This window comes from Copadichromis virginalis, linkage group LG3 (genome assembly GCF_057382275.1).
Source record: "Copadichromis virginalis isolate Kocher_CV1m ecotype Utaka linkage group LG3, C_Virginalis_male_GT1.1, whole genome shotgun sequence".
Classification (NCBI taxonomy): Eukaryota; Metazoa; Chordata; class Actinopteri; order Cichliformes; family Cichlidae; genus Copadichromis; species Copadichromis virginalis.
In genome coordinates, this window is record NC_140620.1 from 52,763,795 (window position 1) to 52,789,671 (window position 25,877).

At 42.0% G+C, this 25,877-nt stretch overlaps 2 protein-coding genes and 1 long non-coding RNA gene across 3 annotated transcripts in view; 2 read left to right on the top strand and 1 right to left on the bottom strand.

Moving 5' to 3' along the window:
* Positions 1-8,591, top strand: part of fgf11a (fibroblast growth factor 11a) — a 116,862-nt gene extending 108,271 nt beyond the window's left edge. Inside the window, exon 6 of the mRNA XM_085451644.1 lies at positions 433-8,591. Coding sequence (XP_085307770.1) covers positions 433-575 — 143 coding nt within the window. The 3' untranslated portion in view covers positions 576-8,591. The remainder of the gene's footprint in view (positions 1-432) is intronic.
* Positions 8,592-11,462: 2,871 nt separating this feature from the next.
* Positions 11,463-25,877, top strand: part of chrnb1 (cholinergic receptor, nicotinic, beta 1 (muscle)) — a 36,661-nt gene continuing 22,246 nt past the window's right edge. The window contains exons 1-2 of the mRNA XM_085451646.1: positions 11,463-11,902; positions 15,017-15,150. Of these exons, the coding sequence (XP_085307772.1) occupies positions 11,842-11,902; positions 15,017-15,150 (195 nt within the window). The 5' untranslated portion in view covers positions 11,463-11,841. The remainder of the gene's footprint in view (positions 11,903-15,016; positions 15,151-25,877) is intronic.
* Positions 15,592-22,837, bottom strand: LOC146715219 (uncharacterized). Its single transcript, XR_014918929.1, has 2 exons — positions 21,934-22,837; positions 15,592-15,878 (listed from the first exon to the last, which is right to left on the bottom strand). It is a non-coding gene; the product is annotated as an uncharacterized LOC146715219 (long non-coding RNA).

Below are 25,877 nucleotides of genomic sequence, written 5' to 3' on the forward strand. Positions count from 1 at the left end.
AAACTGTATTGTCATTACTGAAAATAACCGTATTTTTATGGGAAAGTTATTTTCTGTTATTTTCTGGTATTATTTTGGCGCCCCAGCTGCTGGAATATTACTGATTTTTTAGGATTTTTTTTTACGTTGTAAGGTAGACCCTACAATAATACATACAGAGAAAAACCCAACAATCACATAACCCCCTATGAGCAAGCACTTGACAGTGGGAAGGAAAAAGTCCCTTTTAACAGGAAGAAACCTCCAGCTGAACCAGGCTCAGGGAGGGGCGGGGCCATCTGCCATTACCAGTTGGGGTGAGAGAAGGAAGACAAGATAAAAGACATGCTGTGGAAGAGAGCCAGAGACTGATATAATATACTGTATGCATTTATGTGTCCAATCTTTCTAATTTTTCTTTCTCCCTCCCCAAAATAAACTTGCCTTGCCCAGTGGCTATGTACAGGGAGCCCTCTCTACATGACGTTGGTGAACAGAGTCCGCCCAGAAAAACGCCCAAGACCTCCAGTGATTCGCCTGTGCTCCAGAACGGCAAGAAAGATCCTCAATCCAAAACCAAAACCTCCTCCTCCTAGCGCTCAGAGACACAGGAGAGAGGAGTGGTAGACAACACGTGGACAATGGGCACCAGCGGACACCTGAACAAGTTTGTTAGGGCTACCCTCCCCCCCACATGCTGCCTGTAATACTGATCCCATAATGCACTGGTGACAAACTGGGTAAAAAGCAGAAGCAAGTCCAGGCAGAGTGGAGTTGGCCAGTGGGAGGCCCCTTTTACCTTTACAGAAGCCCATTCACACCAGCCCACCATGTTCTTATTTAATGACCTTTATGATTAGCAGAGCCTGGGATCTAAAAGCAATAACTCCGCAAAGAGGTGAAAAGTGGCCTAACATTGTACAGCATGTCACCACAGCGTGTTCAACCAGCTGGAAGGGAAAACCCCCCACACCCTCTAGACATCATCATTGAGATCCTTCCAGTCAACCAAATATCCAAACAAAGTCTTCCTGGGTTTAACACAAAGAGTGCACTGGGTAAATCTGTCCCTCTGCTGCACATGCTCCACAATTGGGTTACGTCTTTATTCCCCTATGGGGTTTAATGCTAAGGTTAGCTTGACAAAGAGTCATGCTAATGTGAGGCTGTCACACAGACCCTTTGGTTCTAAAGCCATCTGCTCACTCCACATCTTCAGCGTGTGCGTCAGCAACTTTGTGAGATAGCCTGAATATGAGTCAGTCCTATATGCGTGTGTGTGTGTGTGTTCCCTTCTTCCATTCACCTTTGCTACGATTTTATTAGTTCGTGACATGGACTCAATTTTCCACTCTGCGGCACAAGAAAGCCCCTCCCTCCTCTGCGGCTCCGTTAATGGAGTCTGGGACTGATCAGAATCTTTCGACCCTTAAACGAGGGGTCAAAAGCTCCCCCGGCACATTGCGTAACCGCATAACCCACACTCATTTATACACTTACATCTACACATGCATGTTTGTGGTTTGTGCAGCACGTGCACACACTTTAGAGCCCAGATGTCCATGAGCATCGGCCGCTGAAAACCATCTCACACCTTAACACACTTAGCAAAGTGACACGCACGCTCGTGACTGCGCCCACTAACATGACACAGTGGTGAGTGTGTGTACGGGTTCTGTGAGATGATGAGGATATCATCAGCGAAATGGGTTGGTAATGGAGCCTGGCTGTGCGGTTTGTGATTGTGCTGCAATAGCTGTTTTCACTGTGGCCGGCCATGCACTGCACAAACCCTCAAGGGCCACACACTATCTGTGCAAATCATCTTTTGTTTCACTGCACACACACAAATACACACACACATATATATAGAAATGCCAATTTTGTATTTTTTCATCATACTCTGCCATCATGTTCAGGGGGTCTGACTTGAGATTTTGACCTAATTTTGTGTGAAATAGTCAATATTCACACATACACTGATATTCCAGTGAAAGGCTAAAACTAACAGAACAACCTTTCATTGGATATAAATCACAATCAGTAATCCTTTTAATTGGATTTAATGTCAAGTGGCTGTCTTGAAACTAAAGATAAATAATATATGACAGCTGGCTACGCAGCGCTGTGAGTAAAGTAGTCTGAAAGTGTCTGCATTTTCTGAGTTTTAAGCTGTTTCACTAATTTGTCATACACTAAGAGTTATCTTGCATCCGTATGAGAATTACACTTCCCCAAATTTTCGCGCTGCATAGCATTGTTCAAATAAACCGTGTTTATTCCTTAAAGATAAAGATAAAGTTAGAAGACATTATGGAAAGCAGCTCTGGTGGAAAAAGCTCAGTTCCCCCTGAGCAATGAGGCAGCAATACTCAAAAAATAAAAAAATGCCCAAAATGCTGACTTTAAGTAATTTGATTTAATGTAAGTTTCCATCTATTATTTATTTATTTTATCATGTAAGTACAATGTAAAAGGTTCACTTTAATGGTCAAATGAAATTTAGTTGATTGATATACCTTCGGTTTATACCAAGGTGATCCTTATTTGAATAAAAACCTTTGATTTTAGAAAGATTTAAAAATTTTAATTTTAATTTTTAAACTTGTAGTTTTCAGGTATAAGTTTGGGAGTTTCAAAAGTTACATTTTCAGAGACTTTATTTGCATGTATTCCCAGATATCAGTTTGGGAAGCAGATTGTACTTTGAAAGAGTACAATTAAATGAACTATGCCACCAAATTGCATTATGGGAAATGTAGCAACTAATGATCTGTTTTGCTGGAACCAAAGTCAGGATTTCTTCAGCTTCTTCTGCACTGATTTTTCATATAAAGTTCCCATACTTCATACATAAATTAGTGTAGGGTACTCAGTTAAATTACTGTAACATTAACTAAAGAAACTAATGCCGGGGAATCATTTGTTAATGTAATTTTTAACATTTTTAGAAATGAACTCTGCAGTTTTTTGGGGGTTTGGTTTTATAGTAAATCTCTCCCAGAGAGTTTGATTTTGATGCAAAGAGGAATTCAAGCCTTCTTTACTTGTCACGTCCTTACAGTTATTATTTAGAGCTTATATACTGTGATCCCATGATATGACTGAGGCAAAAATAATTAAAGTTGTATGAGCATAGATGATGGTACAAGAATGATGGCTCTGAAAAAAGGAAACTTAAGCGTCTCACATCTTTTTGCCAGTGTTTATTTGTTAGCCTGTCCTGGTAAAGAAAATCACTAGCATATTTAATATTTCACTCCTTTCTTTCCGGAGACCTTGTTTGGTGCATTTCCATTTGTTGTTTCCATTGAACACAAAAAGCAATCATTTTTCATATCAAACTTGCTACAATATGCCAGGCAGGGTAATTGTTTCTGCCTTATGTTTATGTACTGTGGGAAGCGAGGGAGTCCTTTGTGTTCGGGAGGTAAAGGCGAGGCGAGATTGATGATCAGGGCAGAGGGAGAGAGAGAGAGAAACAAAAGAAATGAGCGAGAGAAGAAGAGAAAATTTTAGGGAGGATAATTATGATGATGAGCACAACAAAAAGAGATTTAAAAGGGAATTATGCTAAGGTCGACACTCTTGCCTGAAGACACACATTTACTAGCGCTTCTCCTTATGCGCGTAATCCTCTGCCCCCATGCAACCTGTGGTTGTAAATAATAATAGCTGATAACCCAATCAGGATGGAGGCGAGGGTGCTGAGCAATGTAATCTTCTACCTGAGAATTGAAGCAAATTGTACCTCTGCTTTCCTGAAGGAAGAAAGGAAGGAAGGAAAGAGCAATCCAGTGAATACTTAAAGGAAAGGAAGTGGTCTGAGAGAGAGGAAATAAATAAAAGAGGGGGTGAAGGATATAAAGGAAGGTGATTCAATACATATATGATTTAAAATAATATATATTTTTTAATTTATTGTACTTAAGCTACTGTTAAAACCTCACTTTCACACTGAAGACCTTAATTAAACTGTTAAATAGACATTCAGGTTGATGTGTTTGACCAGACACCCTCCCTGGATCACACGATCCAGAACACAGTGTTTGACTATTATTTGCAGAGTAATTAGTGTTTAATTAAAAGAGGCTCCCTCCTCCCAGAACTGAAGCAAGTCTGTCTGAGACTGGATTCTCTTAGATGGAGAGAGGAGTAACTCAACAAACAGAGCTTTTGTAACATCTATATTATGTATTTTAAGGGCTGGGAAATCTATGTTCCAATATTTTTTTATGTATGTCTCATGACTGTTGTTTTTGGGTTTTAAAAGGAGGTTAAGGGCTAAAGTTTTAGTTTAAATAATCTTTGTGGAAGAGTTTAAGGAGCACGGATTTCGCACAGATTATTTTTACCATATAGATAAACAAACGTTTGAAAGTGTGTTCAGACAGAGCACCACCAAAGGCATTGGTGTTACGATGATAAATGACAAACTTGGCTCATGTGTGCAAAGTTAAGCCGCTGTAGGAGTGCTTTAATCCTGCATTCTCTCTAATGGCCAGCAGGGGGCGACTTATCTGGTTGCACGAAAACGTCAGATTCTATAAAAGCCTTTGGGACAATGACCCAAAACCTCACTCCATGACGGTCTCGTTTGCTAGTTCCAAGATTTAATCCCATGTAGAGAGAAAAAATGCTAAAGCTCAAATCAGTGGATAAGAAAAATGAAATAATCTTTTCTCAAGCATTTTACAAAACTAACTATAAAGCACTATTCTACAAACAAGTAAAAAGCATATACCAGTTAAGGGCAAGCCAGTGCATCTCTTTATGTTTATGTGAGAGCTCAGCCATTAGCTCATCTTGCCAGGAACTATGCGGTCACCCTCTATTCTAGAATACTGTTGATATTGCTACATTCATAAAGGTAATTATAAAAGTGGCTTTTTTTTTTTTTTAGCCCACAGCTGTTTTCATTTGCTAAACCAGTCCTCATCTCATCAAAAAGGTGCCCCGTGTCCTGTCTGAACACACCTCTGAGGGTAAAGTGACTGTGATGAAGTCTTGATCCACATTTTTAGGTTTGTGGTCTTTTGACAGAAAACCTTCGATACAAAGCTAAAAAGAACGTAAGAAGCAATGAAAGTGGAGAGGTGTCAATATGGGAAATGTGGGGTCCTGCTAGTTTGGATCTTGTCTCGTGAGAGTGAGAATATCTTTTTTAGTCCCTTTGTAATCCTTTCCTGACTCTTAAATACAGAAAATCACTGGAGGGGCCCTTTAACTTTCAAAATAAAAGCTGCATGAGAGCAAATAAGGAAAAAAATATTAAATTTTTATGGAGTAAGTGTAGGGCTGTGAACATTTTGTGTCATGCCTCATGTCATGTCATACAGTGACTTTAAAGCCAAACTTTTGTTAAACCAGTCCATCTTTGTCACTTCACTGACCCCACGTCAGTCAACACTGACATCTAGTGAATGATGGATTCAAAGCTAACTAAACTTCGGTGTGTTTTGCATGTGTGTGTGTGTCGATTCAGCAATTAAATGCAATCCATTAGAAATGATCCATCAGCCACTTAAAGCTGGATCAGACATCTGAGTGTCCCACTGTAAAATATGTAGACACGTTTGATTTTTATCCGACTGTTATTTAAATACTAGGTGCAGCCTGATTACTGATGTTAGTACCCATATTTTTTAAGTAACAACTCAGATTTCCAGTTAATAATATCATCGTCATTATTGTGATTTTTTAAGCTCAACTGAGAAGTAATCAGATTAATCCTGGAAGGTTTTATCTGTTATTTTTAGTCTATTTCAAGCTATGGTGGTGATCTTAAAGAGGATGTTGCTTTGTTTGCAGTCTTATTGATTTTACTTTTGCGGTGGCAGAAACGTAGAATTACTAAATCATTTATAGCGGGTGGAAGGTTTGTGTGGCCACACGTGTTTGCACCGGTTTGTGTGTGTGTGTTTTATGCTGTGTTCGTACACACCTTCTTTTCCCTCCGTCTCTGTCCTGCGAGTCTTTTGTGAAGCCTGAAATCAGCCCGTCCGCTCTCAGCCTTCAGGCTTCACTTCAAACGACTCTGCGTAAATTACAGGATGTAAAGTTTGCCATTTCTCTCGGCGGCCGTCTCTCTGAGCACATGTTTGATTAGTGGACACCCCACTCCCCTCCCGTGGCTGAATTTACTGCTTTTAACTGGCTGATGAATGTCTCCGGATTCAGCTCTAAGCGTTAAATATTGGCCCTTTGGTGAGCTCGGCGTCACTGCTTCTTTATATATGAAAGGGATGGGAAAGGTGTGCCAGCTTGCGCCTAGATATCGAAGGGAGCTAAATGATGTCTATCTGATGCAGCTGCACCCTTCACACACACACACACACACACATACGCACACACCTCTCCCCCCAGGGACTCCCTTCCCTCCCATTTCTCCCGAGTCAGGGCCCTCCCTGCTTACTGAGCGAATTACAACTGCAGTGAGAGTGAGAGGGTCATCTGGGGTTGTGAAGGACTCAGAGAGAAAGAGAGAGGCATGTGTCACATACTGTAGAGTGGCTACCTCGCGCCTCAAAGCCTCTCTTTGAAGTTCCATTTCCTCTCGGCGAGCCTTTTTTGCATACAGCTAATATGATTTCCCTTTGACCTGGAGGCAGCGCGTTTGTGTGTGTGTGTGTGTGCAGATATCCCACCTGCCAATTCTGGTAATCGTATGTAATGTTTGTGTAGCTGTTACTGAATATTTCTGTGTGTCCTTTATGTGTATCCAAGCAGAGAGAGAATAAAGTACAGAGAGCGAGAGAGAATAAATCAAGAGGCCAAATCAATAAGCATGAGTCCTTGGGCAGAAAGCAATAAACTCTTATTAACAAGGTGCAGCCACATTATCTGGGAGGGTGTGGAAAAAAGGGGAGAAATATTGATATAGAGAAAACAACTGCGTGTTTTATTAGAGCTTTTATTTTTCTAACACTTTGCCCTCTTTTGTGTGTGTGTGTGTGTGTGTGTGTGTGTGTGTGTGTGTGTGTGTGTGTGTGTGTGTGTGTGTGTGTGTGTGTGAGCTAGCAGAGCTGTTTAAGCGTGCGTGCGTGCATTACTTCGAGGTGGAGTCCCCTCACCACATCTGCAATGCAGCAGAAAACACAAAAAAAAGAGAAAGGGAGGAAGAGAGAGACTCACGTGCTCTGACAAAAGAGTGACGCCTTCCTCGGGTGTTTTTTTTTAATGAAAAAAAAAAAAGCTTTTAAATTTGAGAGCTGGAGTATTCAATGTCACACCCTGAGAAGCATTAATGAAACTTCAGCTATAAAAGTTTTGCATTTTTGTTGTTGCTTTTTTTTCTTTTTTTTTAAAGGCACACCCCACGATCTCTGAACACATCTGCATTGCACACACACACACACACACACACACACACACACACACACACACACGCACACACACACAACCCCCTGCATAGCCAGCGCAGATGTGGCTAAATCGGGTGACCTTTACAAGCAGATCATGGAAGGACTTCACCTCTTACAAGCTAATGCACCATCCACGCTTTAGTGGTGACTTTACTCTGTAGTGTTTCTTTACCTGTTTTCTAAAGTGTCATTTGTCAATCTAAGTACTTTGGGTGACTCTCGTGGAATTACTGTGATTTATAATGATATGATGTGAGGTCACATGTGATCCACGTAACTCCTGGTTAGTCACATTCACGTGTGTTTGCTGATTTGATGTGGTTTTGTTGCTGTTTAAATACATATCTGTGTCTTTTACTCTCATGTTGTGGAACTAAAAAGCTAGATCTGTAAAGAATGAGAATTGTGGGGTTTCAAACCCTCTCCTTCCGATCCCCCAGAATCCACCTGTCTGTCACGTACCGCCTGACTGACCAACCTCTGACCTTCACTGTCATCTGTCCTTCAAACATGCACACGGACACATTTCACGTGTGTGTGTGTGCTTGTGTCTGTGTGTTATTCTCTGATCAATCTGTCACTCGTTTTTTTTCCGTTCTGTTGGTTTTTATGGACGATCCAACTTATTGTGAGTCTTCCAGAAAGAATTTTAAGGAAATCATCTTAACATTATTTTAATGTTAGACATATTCTTGTCTTCCAAATGCAAAAAGAGTGCTTCAGTCTTCCAGCTATCAAAGCCACAATGACACTATTTTTGTATTCAAAATGGGGAAAAAAATATATCTATATATCTCTCTATATAAATATATACACGCAAATGTGGTTGGGGTGCAGTAACTCCCCCTGTTGCTGGCAAGGTGGAACAACACAACATTGAAACACCATCCAAACCCATGGATCGCTTGGAGGAAGGAGCTGAAAAGGACTACAGAGAGCCCTGGGAGTTCGGAGACTCAGACTTGTGGGCTGAGATGGAGGATCACAGATGGGCTTGACTACAAGCATGCATGCGCCAATCATTTACTGGACACCTTCAAAGAAACAATCCTTCCCCAATATTTACTCTTTGACACCCTTTAACCCCTTGACCCTCCCCCTCTTCAACACTTCTACTATCCCAAACTCTTCTCTCTGCATTTGCTATATGATCTGTATTTATTTCTATAATAACTTACCCAAAGTCAAAGGAGACATATTATTGGATATAATTGAATAAAACAAACTAATATATTTGTATGATTGTAACACTGGTCTCTGGAGTTTTTTTCTCTTTTTAATCAGGTCTTCTGTATCATTACATCTGCTTATTAGCTCTATGTTTGATTTATTAAAAAAACATCTAAATATCTACATACATATACATTCAATACATGCAAACCAAGTCAATTTAATGTCCATTTAATGAGCAAGAAGATACTTTTGGATGTGCCCTTATTTCCCAAAGTGAGACTGCAGCAGATGGCTCCACTACAGTTTACAATATGATATAGTATGGAAGATGGATGTAAATGCCCCCTGGTTATGTAATCCACACGTTAAAACCTCAATATTAGCCATTTTTGGGAGCTAAATGTTACCATATTTGATGGAAGAGTAGAGTGTGAATTTATCAGCTTGGTTAGGAAGCTGTCTTCATAAACTCTAACACTCACAGTCACAGCCAGTCGAAGTAATAGACTAATAAAACACAAGAAGAACTCGGAAAGCACAAACCTCTGCCAAGGTAATACTTACTTTTATGGGAACAACATTTTATTTATGTAAATTTATTTTGTTGCTTTTAAAAATACTTTAAAATTTCAGTGCTGTAAAAATCAGATAAAAGGAGCATGACAAACTGTTACTTTTATTCCACAGACATTCTGTAGGAGTAGTAATGGATAACATGAATAACTTGCGCTTATTAAATATTATTCTAAAATATATTTCTAACTAACTGGGCACTCTTTCTTTTGACAATACTTTCTTTAAAGATATAAAGCATTTTGGGTTCAGCTTGAAAGAAAGCCAGATTTAAAACGCACAAGTGAGATCAAATGTGATATGATTTTTTGAATCTTTATGCAGCATATGTTGATAATACACACTACAGTTATTAAGACGCTAGCTATAGGTTATAAGGCTTTTTGTCTGTTTTTGACCAATACATCATTGCTTTGGATGACCTTAGTGGATGTAAGCCAAATTTTAATGGACTGTGTTAACATGACCCTACTCTAGACCCCTAAAAAGTTTCATCATAATTTATTCAACACTTTTCAGGCTATGGTATTTACAAACAGAATAATGAGACACATCAAATGCTACCAAAGAACATGACCTCCTTGGCAGAGGTAACTAGAATTTCACTCGAGCACAGAAAGTAAGTAGCAAAAAGATCTGCATTGGCTTCATTTTTCTTCTTCAAAGGTTGCAGCTTAGCTTCAACATGCCAAGAAAATCACATCGTGTACTTTGTTTGCACTGTAAAAAATTTCCAATGTTTTTACAGTGCACTTTTAGTTGACCTCGGTTGGCAGTTGGCAGACTTTTATTTTGAAACTCTAAGAAAATGCAAAAATTGAAAGGATAAAACAAGATAAAAAGAAAATGATTAAATTGATGCTTTTTAATATACATACAGATGAACAAAAAGGAGGAAAGTTGACACTTTCAGTGAATAAACTATAATGACTTCCCCAAACATTTAGAATAAAGTTACACAACACAGGTTAACACATAATCTCTTTTTACTCATATTTGTAGATAAACAATCAATGTAATTTAGCTTAACTACTTCAGAATTAAATAATCATCTCTCATGAAGTCCTAGTTTGAGTTACTGCCAAAAAAAGCTTTATGCACTCTCCCCTGACCGGTGACGTGATGTGTGACTTGACACCGGGCGCTAGCTGTTAATAGTTAGCTTCTATGGTAATTAAATTGGCAGCAGGCCAAATGGCAGTGACAGTGTGTCATAAATTATGGTGGCGTGGATGGTCGACGAATGTGTGCAAGAGCAGTTTGGCATGAAGAGATGAGAGGAGGGACATAAAGACGGGGATGTAGATGTTTTACTGCAGGGGCAAATCAGAAAATACAGCAGTGTCTGGAGTGTTTCATCAACTTGACTTTATACTGAGAGAATAACAGCTGCTAACGTCTGGTCTGTTGGTTCTGCATGTGTCCTGTAGAACCAAAACATACATCAGAACTGAATGCACAAAAAGTTTAAATACAGTTTAAATAGGATCATTTAACCCCTCAGTTGGGCAAATAGGTTAAGCAATTAAAGGAAGTGATCGCAGCATGTGGGTGTAGGCAAGAGGAAGCTGGGGAAGAAGACTCAGCTGGAGGTAATGTCTCAGTGACATATTACAAAATAGGATTTTAGGTCAAAGGGTCATGAGATTAGAAAAAGAAAAGAGAAAGTCATTAAATAGATCAAATGAGCTGATAGTGAAAACTCTTGAGAACAAGAAGTTATTATTATTAAGATGGCAGCTGCCAGCGTGTTTTTGCATTCAAGAGTTTTGGAGCTGAGGAGAGCACTTACTGAAACAGCTTTCAAATCCAAATGTTTTCCAATTAATGTCTGATATACTCCAGGATTTTAGCATCTCAACAGTTTTGGGCCTAATATTTTAATTTCATAAAGCACTACATGTTTTTTGTTAGGTGACAGGTCTGGTCAGCAGGCAGCTTAGTTTAGCACCTATTTCATCTTTATATAATAATACATGCAGAATGCGGTTTGACATTGTGTTTCATCGTGTCACCTTTGGACTGGATGTTGCTCTAAAACCTGTAAATATTGTTTAATATGAACTTTACAGGTACAAATGTTATCCATGCCATTTGGACTGATAATAACCTGATTGTTCCCTTTCCAAAAAAAATAATTTTAAATTATTATCCAATAGTCAGATTATTTCAGATTATTTGAGGCCCATGCAATTTTGGACCTTGTTTATGTATGTTTTTTGTTCCTCTGAATTATAGAGTTTTATCTTATAATGTGGCTACAGAACTGGCTTCATGGTTTTCTGAAGCAGAAAGCCAAAACAGCTGAACTGTCATTCTGTCAACTATCATTTCATAGGTTTTCTTTTTTCCCCCAAAATTCTCAGAATCTCTTTTAGCTTCACAGTTACATAAACAGCAATCTAACTTTTTGGGGAGGGTTTTGGAAGAGGAAATATACCAGAAAAAATTATACAATTTTTTTGCATATAAAACCTCACAAGAATTTCTGCCAGTTTGATGCTTGTGTGTATCCCCAACCCCTTCACCAAAGCCCCACCCCTTCCTGGAGGTAATTGGAGTACACAGCAGCTGGCATGGCTGCCTGACTGACAGACAACAACAGTACAAACTGAGTACTGACCAAGTCAAAGTTTAGCTGTAGAGTTCCAGTGAGCTGAACTGGTAAAGAAAGCTAAGCAGGGAAGAAGTTTGATTCACTCATTCAAGATCTATTTCCGGGGAGGACAAGAGTTTGGTTTTGGGCCTCATCATGAAAAGCCTTGATCTGTTCCTGCTGGCATGTTGCTTATACAGCCTGAGCACATTGGGAGGTAAGTACAGGCTGACACAGTATACTCATGTAACAAAGCGTTAGTTGTCATGCAAAGCCAACATGAATACTCGTGTAGTATCTAATGTAGAATAAGATCATAGAATGGAAAGTACCAGAAAAGAACAAATTCAAAATAGAAAACTTTACAGTAATACTTGAGAATATGATTTCTCTGACACGATGTCAGTTCCTATTGGAATACTGTACAATAAAAATGTTTTATTAGCACGTTTCGACGTAGGCTAGACATTAATACAGGCCCAGCAGTTTATGTGTTTTCTTCTGCTCATGTTTCTTTAGCTTATCAATCTGGTTTGAGTGTTTAATGTCTTTTCCCATTCGTATTCTATTTTTATCTTATTGTATATTTTTATTCTATTTTATTCTACTGTATATAGTATATTATTTTATTCTATTCTGTACAGCTGTGTACTGTATTTATTCTTATTGTATTCTAATTTTTGCGTCATAACTTTTGCACTGTCCACTTCCTGCTGTGACAAAACAAATTTCCCACGTGTGGGACTAATAAAGGTTATCTTATCTTATCTTATCTAATTTAGAAAATGGCAGAAATCACAGTGAGTCATTTATCAAGAGAGACATGTAGCATATCGTGCTGGTGTAACTGTGTAAAGAGCACAGAAAGAGCACAGAAACATGGTCATTAAACATAAAAATGAGAACCTTCAGTGGCTCTGTGAGGCTGTACCTCTTTGATCTGTTAACATTAGCATGCTAGCATTTGAAAAGCAGACAATATAAAAGATGGATGTGGCTATTGTGATGTCGCTCACTGGTTTCTGAAGTCCCAATTTGAAACATTGAGCTAAACATTACTTCCCTCTTGGTTGCAATAAATGTTAAAAGATGTAAGAGTTTATTTCCAGATTGACAACAGGAGGAGGCTAGTCTTTGGTTGATTGGTGAGGGAAGAAAACTGTGAGAAGTGTTGTGGAGCAGCATGTAATGGAATGTACTCAGATACCAACAAACGTTTGCAAACCTCTTTGGGCCACAACAAGTCGTGAATGACGGCATTGGCTCATCGGGTAAGTCTGACTGCCTTTAGTCACAGGGTTACCTTTGGTGGGTCACATGCAGGTACTGTTGCAGGTATGTTGTAGCTTTTGGGCCACATTACACTTCTTGTAGCCCATGTTAGGTCCCTTCAAGAACTTTGGCTCATACGAGTTTACCATTACTGTACAGTAATCGTGCTGTGCGTTCTGGAAGTAGCCCTAATTAGGCCAAGACGTGTCTGCTATTGAGACAAGTGACAAACTTATTTCATTAGCAGACAGGAGCTGATGTACAGCTAAAGTTGATGAGTTTAGAGGATCGAGGTGCGGCATCCACACGAGCTCCAGAGTGACAAACGTGGCATACAGGGACAGTTAAGCACAGGGATTATATCACGTAGGGAGCCATGACAGATTTATGATATGTACCTCTCATTCAAATTTCATCTCATAGCATCAACAAACTAATAAAACTCACTAATGAATTTATGCCGAAGACATTTTTGAAAGATAACAAGAAATGATGAAATAGCGAAACAAAATACCTGTAACACAATGGCAGATTTCATCTTTAAGGACTTGTGTTCACAGCAGTTATAAACTAAAGAAAATACGATCAGAGACACGACAGTCGCAGAGAATCACAGCCAGTTAAGTTGAACACATTTCTTCAGAGAAATCAATAACTTCATTTTTTCATACAACTTATTTGGTAAGTTGCCCGGTGGTTACTGGACAGTGCGCTCAAACCACTCTGAGAAGGATGTAGTGTATACTGAACTTTATTGCAGTCAGTTTCAATTTTAAACCATGTTTATCACTGCTGAGCCACTACTCACTCAGTGAGTTTATGAGAAAAAAGCTGAATAACTGGGTCTTTTCAAGCAGATACTCACATATTCTCTCCATAAAAGAAAAATATAGTACAAAATCTTTTTAATTTTAACTGGTTATACAACCATCCAGTATTTTAGTTTTAGCTAATTCTTTAGTCAGTCTTGTTATTTACCAAGTGATCTCAGCTGGGTAGTGAGATAAAAAATGCTAAATTCTGGCCTTCGATAGTCACCTCCCGTTCCATCAGCAGCCATGCTTCCTTGTGCCTAGCTAATGGGGTGCCTTGCTGGGTGATCGTCATCATTTATTCCTGTCAGGTCAGATCCTGCTGGGGCCACAGCAATGCCAGACGTGATGAATGCTGCGTCACAAGAGCTGCTGATTATAAATGCTTCTAACCTTCCAACACCAAGGAGGAAAATGTTGCAAGTAAATCAGGGATTACGCATGAAAATGCAATGGAATGCAAGTGTTTGAGTAGGTTTGCGATTATGCAGACCTGAAGCAAAACATTTAGCATTGATATAAAAACAGGACCTTAGAACCTCAGGAACTTATTTGAAATACATGTCTTTTACTTGTTTTAATTAGAGAAAATAATGTGGGAATGCACTACTACTACTTCACATGGTAAGCCAATCCATCTGTCAATCCTGAATTCCACTTAAAGCAGTCTATCCACATCCAATAGCAGTACAGCTTTTCTGACTGAAAGGTCTGACTGATTGATTCTGGACTTGAAGGTGGTAATTGCCATCTAGTCACTTTTTTGGGGGGGTCATTGGTCAGTGAAGTCAACAGCATAGCATAATTTGCAAAAAGCAGAAAGACAGAGCTGACCTTTCACCCCTTGGCTGGACCTAGGAAATTGGTCTGTAAAAGCAGTTAACAGAATTTTTGGTATTAAACAATCAGGAACTTTACATTGAAACATTATAGTAATCATCAAAATGAATAATCAATAAATTTTTTATCAAACATCCACTTGTTGCACACTATTGACTTCGGTATTGAGACAGTCGTCGATTGATTATATTTTGATGCACAGCACAGCTTGCTCGGCGACACAGTGTCACCAGTGTGTATCTAGTGAGTGAACTCCTTTATTAATTCAGTGCATCAATGCAGTCAGCAGCTGCTGAGGCTTTTGGAGGGACATATCTAGCTAAATCTGAGTGAATGACTAGCAATTATTAAAGGACTTCAGTTTGAAGCCTGCCATCACAACTGACCTCTGTCAATGTGTATTACAGGTGCAACTGAATCAGAGAATACTCTGATGAAGAGCCTCTTTTCCAAATACAACCTTAAGGTCCGACCAGCTCGTACCCCTGAAGAGAGGGTGGTGGTTCGCGTGGGCATGATCCTCACATCCTTCGTCGGACTGGTGAGGCCCAAAACCCCAACACAAAAGTACACACAGTAAACAGCAGGTCACTGCAGATTTAAAAAAAATCTAAATTCTAGCATAGTAGAATAAATTTAAACAAGGGCTGATTCTAATGGATTATAAGCCAGGTCTCCATCGACCCCTTTCGAGAACCCAGGACTGACTGTAACCCAGCATGATGTAACAGAAGTTTCGACCAGTTTAATGCTGATTCCCATCACCAAAATGTTTGCCATTAGCTGACAATTCACAAGAACAGTCGCCTTAAGGTGCTTTATGTTGTAAGTGTGGCGAGACGAGGTTGGGATATAAAGTAAATACTCTTCAGTTTTAAAGAATGACAACGCCACCCTGGGAATTTCACCCAGAGAATACTGGAAATGACACTAAATCACCAAAAAGGCACTTAGGTTCGCTATACTCAATCCAGAGACGAGGTTCAATAATAAACAAATTGACAATTTATTGGTAATTATTTAAAACACCGAATAAAAACATAATCATAAATATTCAAATACAAATATGCTTAAAAAGGTATTCAGAGCTGAGGCTTACCAGTGGAGGGGCAGGGATGCCACACACAACTAAAGAAAGAAAACACACCAAAACACAAGTGCAACACACTATCACACACTCACACTAATAAACTAGACAAGGCAGGCGTGTACACTCAAGGGATCCCACCACCAAGGCACCCTAGTCTCCTCCACGTCGGCACTCCGCATCTGAATAAAAGAAACAAAGAAAATGTTAATATATTACAACAAACTAATGTGTAGCACCGGGGGATAACCCAACTGCAGGACCACACTGGTGATCTACAGCTAGAAAAAGGGCCTCCCACCAGTGGTGTAACAGAAAATCCAAACTACAAATCAAAAAGCAATAAAACAACATACAATCTGAATAAAACTCTAAAATCTGGAGCAAACGGAATCACCGTACTGCTCCAACTTGCCATCCACACGACGATAAGTTAACAGTCAATCAATTTGCACGCCAGCTGACTCCGATAACCGGCATGCATATGGCCGTTGTCCACGCCGACGTCCACTGTAAAAGCTGACAGCAGCAGGGAAAGAATTCTCACAACGGGAACAGACGGTAAAAGCACAGCAAGGCAAAACAGCAGCACTTCAGTTCGCGTAGCTTGGCGCAAAACTAAGGTCCACACTTCCTGCGAAACATAATAAATAATTACTATAAAAGAACAATAGAAGGCAGAGAGCGTAACAAAAGTTGATTACGTACCAAGTAAGCCGGGTCACAGAACGTAAGCAGAATAGCTCAGAGGAGGCTTCTATAGCTACGACCAGCCGCGATGGAGACTTTAGAGGAGTAACCCACAAACGATCTCTACCACACCGAGGAAGTCAGGTGACCAAAAAGGAGATCACAGGCAAGCGATGCAGAGACACTCAAATGGCCACTATTTATACCAGCGCCCCCTAATGGGCCAGGCTGAAAGTGGGTTGGACCGAGGGATAACATTCATCCTGCCACATTCTACCCCTCCTTCTTGCATCGTCGCCCCGACGATGAATTACAAAGACACCCAGATTACAAAGACACCCAGATTAGTCCCAAGGCCTAAAAAATGCAGAGACAGCATGTACCCTAGGCTCAGAAATAGAGTTAGCAGCCCCTTGTGCCACCTCCCCTGTTGGTCTTGGGAGATGATGGATGTTTGAATGCTGGCCAGCTGTGGACCGGGTTGTTTTTCGCACCACCACATTTCTTGTATCAGAACTCGTAGAGGGAGCAGGAAGAGAGCTAGATGGAACTGGTGCTACACTCGGAGTAACTGTACAAGTGGCTGGAACATCGGAAGTTCGGTCTTCTGGTGGAAGCAACAACTCAGGGCTACTTGGAATCACTGCCACTGGGCTGTAAGATGGTGAAACATTTACTTGAGGAGCTCCTATGCTCAGGAATAACAGGTCACTGTCACGTGATGAGTCATGTCCTGGTTCTGGGGAGGATATTTCTGGGCCATGTGAGCTACTGCTTGGAGCAGGCCCTTCTGATGGTGTAGCTGCCGTTACCACAGCCTTCAACAAGGTACGATGAACATGCTTCACACTGCTGGGATCATCTGCAGGTGCAATGGTATATACTGCCCCACCTCCTTTAGGTGCCTTCAGGATTCTATATACCACGGGTTTCCATCGATCTTGGATTTTACATCTCCCTCTTCCACTCAGATCGCGCAGGAACACCAACTGGCCATTGTTCAATGGTGCCTCTTTCACCTTTTTATCATGGTGCCTCTTTCTGCGGTCGGCAGCCAATTGCAATCGTTCCTTGGCTCCTTCATGTACAACCTGTAGCCGGGCTTGATGCTCCTGAATCCACTCGTGCACATCTCCACTGATGGGGTCCGGTACTCTGCCCAACAGAAAGTCCACTGGCAACCTGGGTTCTTGCCCAAACATCAATAAGAATGGGGTTTCCCCAGTAGCCTGATGGGGAGTGGTATTATAACAGTAGAGTAACTGGGGCAAACATACATTCCAGTCTCTTTTTCTGGATACTGGCAGGGTCCGCAACAAATTGTGCAAAGTCCTATTAAAACGTTCACACTGACCATTTCCAGCCGGATGATAAGGAGTAGTGTGGGACTTCTCGATACCATAAAACCTGCAGAGCTGCTGGATCAGGGAGCTTTCAAAGTTACGACCCTGATCGGAATGGATACGCGCTGGTACACCAAACTTCGAAAACCACTCAGTCACGAGAACCTGGGCCACTGTAGCAGCACATTGGTCACGAGTGGGGACAGCCAATGTATACTTGCTGAAAACATCAGTCATCACCAAAACGTTCTCCAGCCCATTCCGGGAAGGTTCGAGCAAGGTGTAATCAATGGCCAAGATTTCATTTGGTCGAGAAGCCAACAAATGTCCCATGAAACTTTGAGCTGCTGGTTGGGTGTCTTTTGCAACTTGGCAACGTTCGCATCTCTGACACCAACGAGCTACCTCAGCAGACATACCTGGCCAATAGCACCGTGAGCAGAGAAGCGCTAGGGTCCTTTCCACACCTTGATGGCCGTGCTCCTGATGAACATGAGTCAACACCTGCTCAATTAGTGCACTAGGCAGCAAAAGCTGAAGTACCACCTCGGCACCGTCAGGACGATGAACCTGACGATACAGAACTCCTTCCCTTTCAATCAGACGATCCCATTGTCGTAGCAGCACCAGAGCAAGTGGAGCAAGCTGCTGCCGCTCCTCAAAGCTGGGTCGCTGCTTCCGTCTCCAGAACACCAAGATCTCCTTTATCACTGGGTCGACCTGTTGGAGGGCATGAAGATCAGGAGTAGTGAGATGGGGCAAAACCGTAATGGCAGCTTGTGATACCTCAGCTGGTCCCAGCCGCAAGGCTTGTTGAAGAGGTCCAGGCAAGGCTGTACCAGGAACCATGGCTTTAATCTCCTGAGGATCAGGTGGATGCTGGCGAGATAAAGCATCGGCGTTCTTATTACTCCTTCCTGACCTGTACTTTAAGTCGAAGTCGAACGAAGCGAGCTGAGCTGCCCAGCGCTGTTCAGTAGCCCCAAGTTTAGCAGAAGACAAGTGACTAAGAGGATTGTTGTCGGTGTAAACAATACACTTATGGCCCAACAAGTACTCTCTAAATTTCTCAGTCATGGCCCACTTAAGTGCCAAAAACTCCAGCTTCATTGAGCTATAATTTAGCATATTGCGCTCAGTGGGCCTCAAACCCCGACTGGCATAGGCTATTGGCCTCACCTTACCTCCCTGCTCCTGGGAAAGCACTGCCCCTAGGCCGGCATGGCTGGCATCCACTTCTAAAATAAAAGGCAAAGAGAAATCTGCATAAGCGAGCACTCGTGCTGTTGTCAGTTTAGTCTTTAATGCCTCAAAACTTTGAGCACACTCTGCAGTCCAGTTCTCCACGACACCATGCTCTGACCTCTTCTTTGATTTTCTGCCTCCCCACTCTGCCACCAGTCTATGCAGAGGTGCCGCCAACTTGGCAAAACCCTCCACAAAACGGCGATAATAGCTGGCAAACCCAAGGAAGGAGCGTAGTTCCGAAACAGTCTTAGGAGGCTGCCAGTTAGCCACCACTTCCACCTTGCTAGGGTCCGTAGAGACACCTTGATCGGAGATGACATGGCCTAGGTAGCGAACCTCCCGCTGGAAAAAGGCACATTTGGCAAGCTTGGCTTTTAAACCTTCCTGCTGAAGCCGACCTAGCACCACATCCAGCCGCTCAAGATGTTGCGATACTGTTGATGAAAAGATTACAATGTCATCAAGATAGAGAAGCAGAGACTGGCACTGTTGATCACCGAAAAGGCGTTGCATTAGTCTCTGGAAGGTGCTAGGGGCATTACAGAGCCCAAATGGCATTCGGTTCCATTCAAATAGGCCGAAAGGAGTACAGAAGGCAGTCTTGGGCCTATCCTCTTCCGTAACTGGGACCTGATTATAGCCACTTGCTAAATCCATGGTGGAAAACCAACGGGCACCAGTCAGCGCATCTAAGGATTCTTCAATGCGCGGCAGGGGGAATGCATCTTTCCTTGTCTTGTTGTTCAGTTGCCGATAATCAACACACATGCGCGGGCTGCCATCCTTCTTCTTAACGAGCACAATGGGAGAAGCATAGGGGCTGCTACTCTCTCTAATCACCTCGGCCCCTAACAACTGGTTAATATGCTCTTTCACAACCTCGTACTCTGAAGGGGGGATGCGCCTATAACGCTGCCGCACGGGGATATCGTCTAAGACTGGAATGTCATGGGAGATCAAGTTAGTGCAACCCAAATCAGTGTCATGAGCAGAAAAGACCGAGCTGTATTTCTTAAGGAGAGACCTCACCTGTCCCTGTTCCTCTGCTGACAGTTTAGACAAATCAATCCCTTCCATCTGATCCTGCACAGTAGGAGTGGCGGTGTGAGATGCCATTGTGGCTACGTTAGGGAGTACTTCTGTCACACCAGCGGGCAAACTGACCACATGAACATCTTCCAGGGTCCCTATAACGGTCCTAGGGTAAAGCAAGACCGCCATAGTCCCTACATTAACAACTGGTATGTATGCAGTACCTCTAACCACTCGAACCAATGCAGGGGACGCTAAAAGTCCAGCAGGCAAGTTAACATCAGTAGGTTCAAATAACACAGTGGCACCTGAATATTGCTCAGAACAGGTGGCGGCCACTACTTTCATTACACCACCCGGAATGCAACATGCTCGCTTACCCCTCACTCTCACATGGCCAGACAAATCCAGTGGGGCTCTTATACTAACGTCATGGCACTTTTGCAGCGCCTGCACAAGGGGTTTAGGGGCCTCTGTGACAAAGCCCAAACTAAACAATGCTTCACCGTGTTGCCCAAAAAGCTCGTGGTAACACTTCCGAATGACATTCATCCCCAATACACCCGGAACCGTGGAAGGTCCTGCACCTGGAGGATCTTTAACGACCAACACGCCACACTGTGGAAGAAACTTGTCACAGAGCTCTACACTTAGCTCGATATAGCCAAGGTAAGGAATGGACAACCCATTAGCCGCTTTAAGCTGCAACCAATGACAAGCTTGGAGACGCTCTTGACCCCAGGACTCAAAATGCTGGCGGAAAAAACTTTCAGTAATGGTAGAGACCATGGACCCTGTATCAACCAAACAAGGTACTTTTATACCGCCCATGTCCACATCTATATGGGGACAGGATGAAATTAATTTCGAGACTGCCTCTGGACCATTAGAAACAACCCTTGAGCCAATAGACACCCCACCCGAACTGTGGCTCGGCAATACGGAGGGTGCTAGTTTTCCGAAGCCGTATTTAAAGGAGAGTGCCTGCGATTATGCAGAGGGGCCTGCGAAGGAGGCCGGGAATGAGGAACGCGTTCCCCATCACACTCCCGAGCAAAATGTCCAGGTTGCTGACAACGATGGCATATAATGGAGTCGCCCCGTCCTGAGCGAGGCATTCGATGGGGGCCCTGCAATCGAGCAATGCTCTGAGTGAGCTGATTAAGTTGCTCCTGCTGGCGCTTTAACAATTCCTTCATCTCGCTCATCTCAGACAATTGGGTAGACTGGGCTATTCCTGAAGGACTGCTATGGACCCCATACTGAATGCCATAAACAGAAGGGACAGAACTGCTTCTATGCCTAACGCCACTAGGCAACCCTTCACGTTCCCACCTAATAGCTTCCCCTCTAATCTCCAGCAATGTCAGTGTTGGCTGCCTCCTTACTAGCTGCTTTAACTCCCGCCGCAAGGTACTATCTAAGACCTGTTCAACAAATTGATCTCTTAATAAAACGTCAGCATTGGGCATGCCATTGGGGGCACTCGATTTAACTTTTTCCATAAGACCCAAGAGAGCGAGGGAAAACTCTTGCAGTGTCTCACTTTCCTGCTGTTTTCTAGAGAAGAAAGCTTCCTGCAATGCTACATAGGAGTCTGAACAGCCATACAGTTCTTGCAATATAGTGATTATCTTAGCAGGATCAGTCCTCTCTGCACTAGAGCGATATTTGATCTCCTCACGTGCTTCCCCTTCTAGGTGGTCAAACAGGAAAAATGCTTTATCAGCCAAAGACAAATGACGTGCTCTAGCACAACCTTCTATTTCCTCCAACCATTCATTCAACCCTATACCTGATTTTCCTCTAAACATAGGGCACTTTCTGTCACGGGGCACAAAAACTAGTCTCTCTGCTACAGAGACACCAGCCGTTGGGGGGTTAACAGATGATGCAGTTGAAGTAGAAGGTGTAGCACTAGTACCTGACCCAACAGCCCTCTCCTGACGCAGCCTCTCATTGTCTGCTTTCAGCTGCGCGATCAAGTCCCTGAGTTCCTGTAACTCTTCCTCCATCTCTGTAACACAGCTGTGAAATCCCACACCAAAGTAGCTGCTGCTTTGCCTTTATTCTGTACAAAAATAATATAAAAAAACAATTTACGTTACACCAAACAAAAAAAGAAGAACACACGTCTCTGTTTTAAAGAGTATATCCTGTCGACAACAACGCCAAGTTTGTGGCGAGACGAGGTTGGGATATAAAGTAAATACTCTTCAGTTTTAAAGAATGACAACGCCACCCTGGGAATTTCACCCAGAGAATACTGGAAATGACACTAAATCACCAAAAAGGCACTTAGGTTCGCTATACTCAATCCAGAGACGAGGTTCAATAATAAACAAATTGACAATTTATTGGTAATTATTTAAAACACCGAATAAAAACATAATCATAAATATTCAAATACAAATATGCTTAAAAAGGTATTCAGAGCTGAGGCTTACCAGTGGAGGGGCAGGGATGCCACACACAACTAAAGAAAGAAAACACACCAAAACACAAGTGCAACACACTATCACACACTCACACTAATAAACTAGACAAGGCAGGTGTGTACACTCAAGGGATCCCACCACCAAGGCACCCTAGTCTCCTCCACGTCGGCACTCCGCATCTGAATAAAAGAAACAAAGAAAATGTTAATATATTACAACAAACTAATGTGTAGCACCGGGGGATAACCCAACTGCAGGACCACACTGGTGATCTACAGCTAGAAAAAGGGCCTCCCACCAGTGGTGTAACAGAAAATCCAAACTACAAATCAAAAAGCAATAAAACAACATACAATCTGAATAAAACTCTAAAATCTGGAGCAAACGGAATCACCGTACTGCTCCAACTTGCCGTCCACACGACGATAAGTTAACAGTCAATCAATATGCACGCCAGCTGACTCCGATAACCGGCATGCATATGGCCGTTGTCCACGCCGACGTCCACTGTAAAAGCTGACAGCAGCAGGGAAAGAATTCTCACAACGGGAACAGACGGTAAAAGCACAGCAAGGCAAAACAGCAGCACTTCAGTTCGCGTAGCTTGGCGCAAAACTAAGGTCCACACTTCCTGCGAAACATAATAAATAATTACTATAAAAGAACAATAGAAGGCAGAGAGCGTAACAAAAGTTGATTACGTACCAAGTAAGCCGGGTCACAGAACGTAAGCAGAATAGCTCAGAGGAGGCTTCTATAGCTACGACCAGCCGCGATGGAGACTTTAGAGGAGTAACCCACAAACGATCTCTACCACACCGAGGAAGTCAGGTGACCAAAAAGGAGATCACAGGCAAGCGATGCAGAGACACTCAAATGGCCACTATTTATACCAGCGCCCCCTAATGGGCCAGGCTGAAAGTGGGTTGGACCGAGGGATAACATTCATCCTGCCACATAAGGTAAAGACCCTACAGCATTTGGGAGAAAACCTCAACAAACTATGACTGCCTATGAACATCTGCTTTGTGACAGTGGTCAGAAAAAACTTCCTTTTAACAGGAAGAAACCACTCCCAACCACCTGTCCTTTAAGTAAGACTGCAGTCTGAACAAAATGAAGAGAGCAAAGCACTCCATTGGCTAATACGTTATGAGGTCATGAAGATACAATGGAGCTTAATTATTTAAGGAACTATATATGAGAAGGATTTTACTTCTAGTCTGGATTTAGCAGAAATCCAGTGAAGAGAAGTTAATACTACTAGACGCTGTTACTGCTCTTTATGCAGTGTTCTGAATCGACTGACGGCTTTTCAGAGAGCTTGTAGAACAGCCTAATCATAAAGAACTCAAACTGTCTAGCCTAGAAGCTACATTCCTTTAATATCTTTTCCAAGATCTGAAAAGATGAATCTGTCATAATCGGACACATCAAAGTCTGTGACCATGCTACAGTAACTTCATGCTGGAACTCTTAGCCAGAGAGACGATGGTTTTTCTGTGGCTTTGCCTCTGAAATGTAAATGTAAAGCTTATCTTCCATATTCTCCACCATGAATGAATCCCAGTGCCATCTGAATTTAAATTCACAACCAGATGGCAAAAATGAGTACTACTACTGAGGTGTAGTGAAGTACTGTAGTTTTATTCATTCATGCTGGGAAATAGTGTTTAGTGGCATGCACTGATTGGGCTGCTGCCTGTGTGACTGCATTAAAGGATAAGCCGTACACACACACACTCACACACGGTCACTTTATGAGCTTTTTATTTTCCCCTTTACTCTCTTCTCCTAGGCAATCAAAAACCAACACACATAGTGCATCCACACACCCACACTCCTTACACCTCCACTCAAGGTCACGCTCTCTCTTCCTCTCTCGTCACGTGGATCATCTTAAGCTGTGGAGTTGACCTGTCTTGAAAACTAACCCACTTGGATTCTTAGTTTGACAAGTAACTAGTCCAGCTGGGTAACTGCAGAGTTATTATTAACACTGGGCCTGACGGGTATTGATATGCAGGCAATGACATGTGTGAGGTAGCAAGATGTGTTTGCATGAGGAAGACATCCAACGTTTGCTGCCCCCACTCATGCTTTGGTCCCAGCTGTCCCAGTTGGGGTTTTAAATAGCAGGCCGAGGAGCAGAGAAGCTTAGCCAGAATTCATGACTTGACCTTCACATCATGGGTACAACAGTCCCACAATGCAATATGTCACATTTTGTACATGCAAAAATGCCACTCATGCAGCAAATCCCCTCATGTCTCTGCCTCTTAGTCCTTTTGTAAAAGAGTTGTTTAGAGACTACATGTGTCCCCTGCTTGTTAAGCTAAACTAATATCCCAGTGGTTCCAAAAATTCCCAAAACATTAAAAATTCCTCTGCAATAATGTTAACTAGTCCAATAAAAGAAAATTCCAATAAAGTCTTGCAAAAAAAAAAAAAAAATCTGAGTAATATTGCGATTTAGTTAATAAGTCATTTAGACACCTTTGTAACAACAAGAGGTCGCGCCTAAACACAAACATAAACTACTCATTCAACCAATAGATTCAACTCCAAACCCTTCTTTCAATAAAGTGGTATTGCCTATCGCTGCAACATCATGTCCCCTGGCCTCAGGGCTGGACTGGGACAAAAAATCGGCCCGGGCATTTTGACTAGAGACGGGCCAACCAGGTATTACAGGAAAAGGCATAAAGCCTTTGAATGAAAACAGACGCTGTGATGTACACCCTCTTGTTGGTATATGTATGATTTCTATACATTTTACATCAGATAAAAACTTTGGTTGTAAGATTCAGATAATTATTTTTTAAAAGCGAGACATTTTAAATGAGAATAAGAAAGAAAAGTATTTCTTTGTGCCCCCCTTTCCCTGTTAATGCCCTACCTGGCCCCCCTGGCAAAACTTTGCCCAGACCCGCCCCTGCATAGTTACCAGCTGTCAGCTACTTAGAAAAGGATCCTGGTGTTATTTGTCTCTCATAAACAGTTCATAACTTCCCTTCAACTCATTCATGTCACCTAAAAGGTAAACCTGTTTCTCCATCACCTGTTCAGCTCTGATGATTCAGTAAGGACATCTCCTGGTTTCATCTTCATGTTTCCCTCTCACCAGATAACCAAACCGACATCATGACCAGCAGCTTTTACAGCTGTGGCTCCAGCAAACATCGGCTGATACTAGAAATTAATATTAAATAAATTCTAACAACAGCTGATCAAGCTTAAACGTGCTGCTGTTGTTTACCGCGACATCCGCTGGTTTCCTGTTTCTGGCGCAAAGTGAGCGATAAACAAACAAGACAGAAAAGCTGATCAGCTGATCATTGATCAGTTTCATGATTGAAGTAGCTGTGCAGCATAAACACACAGAATAAATCCAGCTTTGTGTGTTTTTCCATTATAGCTAAACTACGGG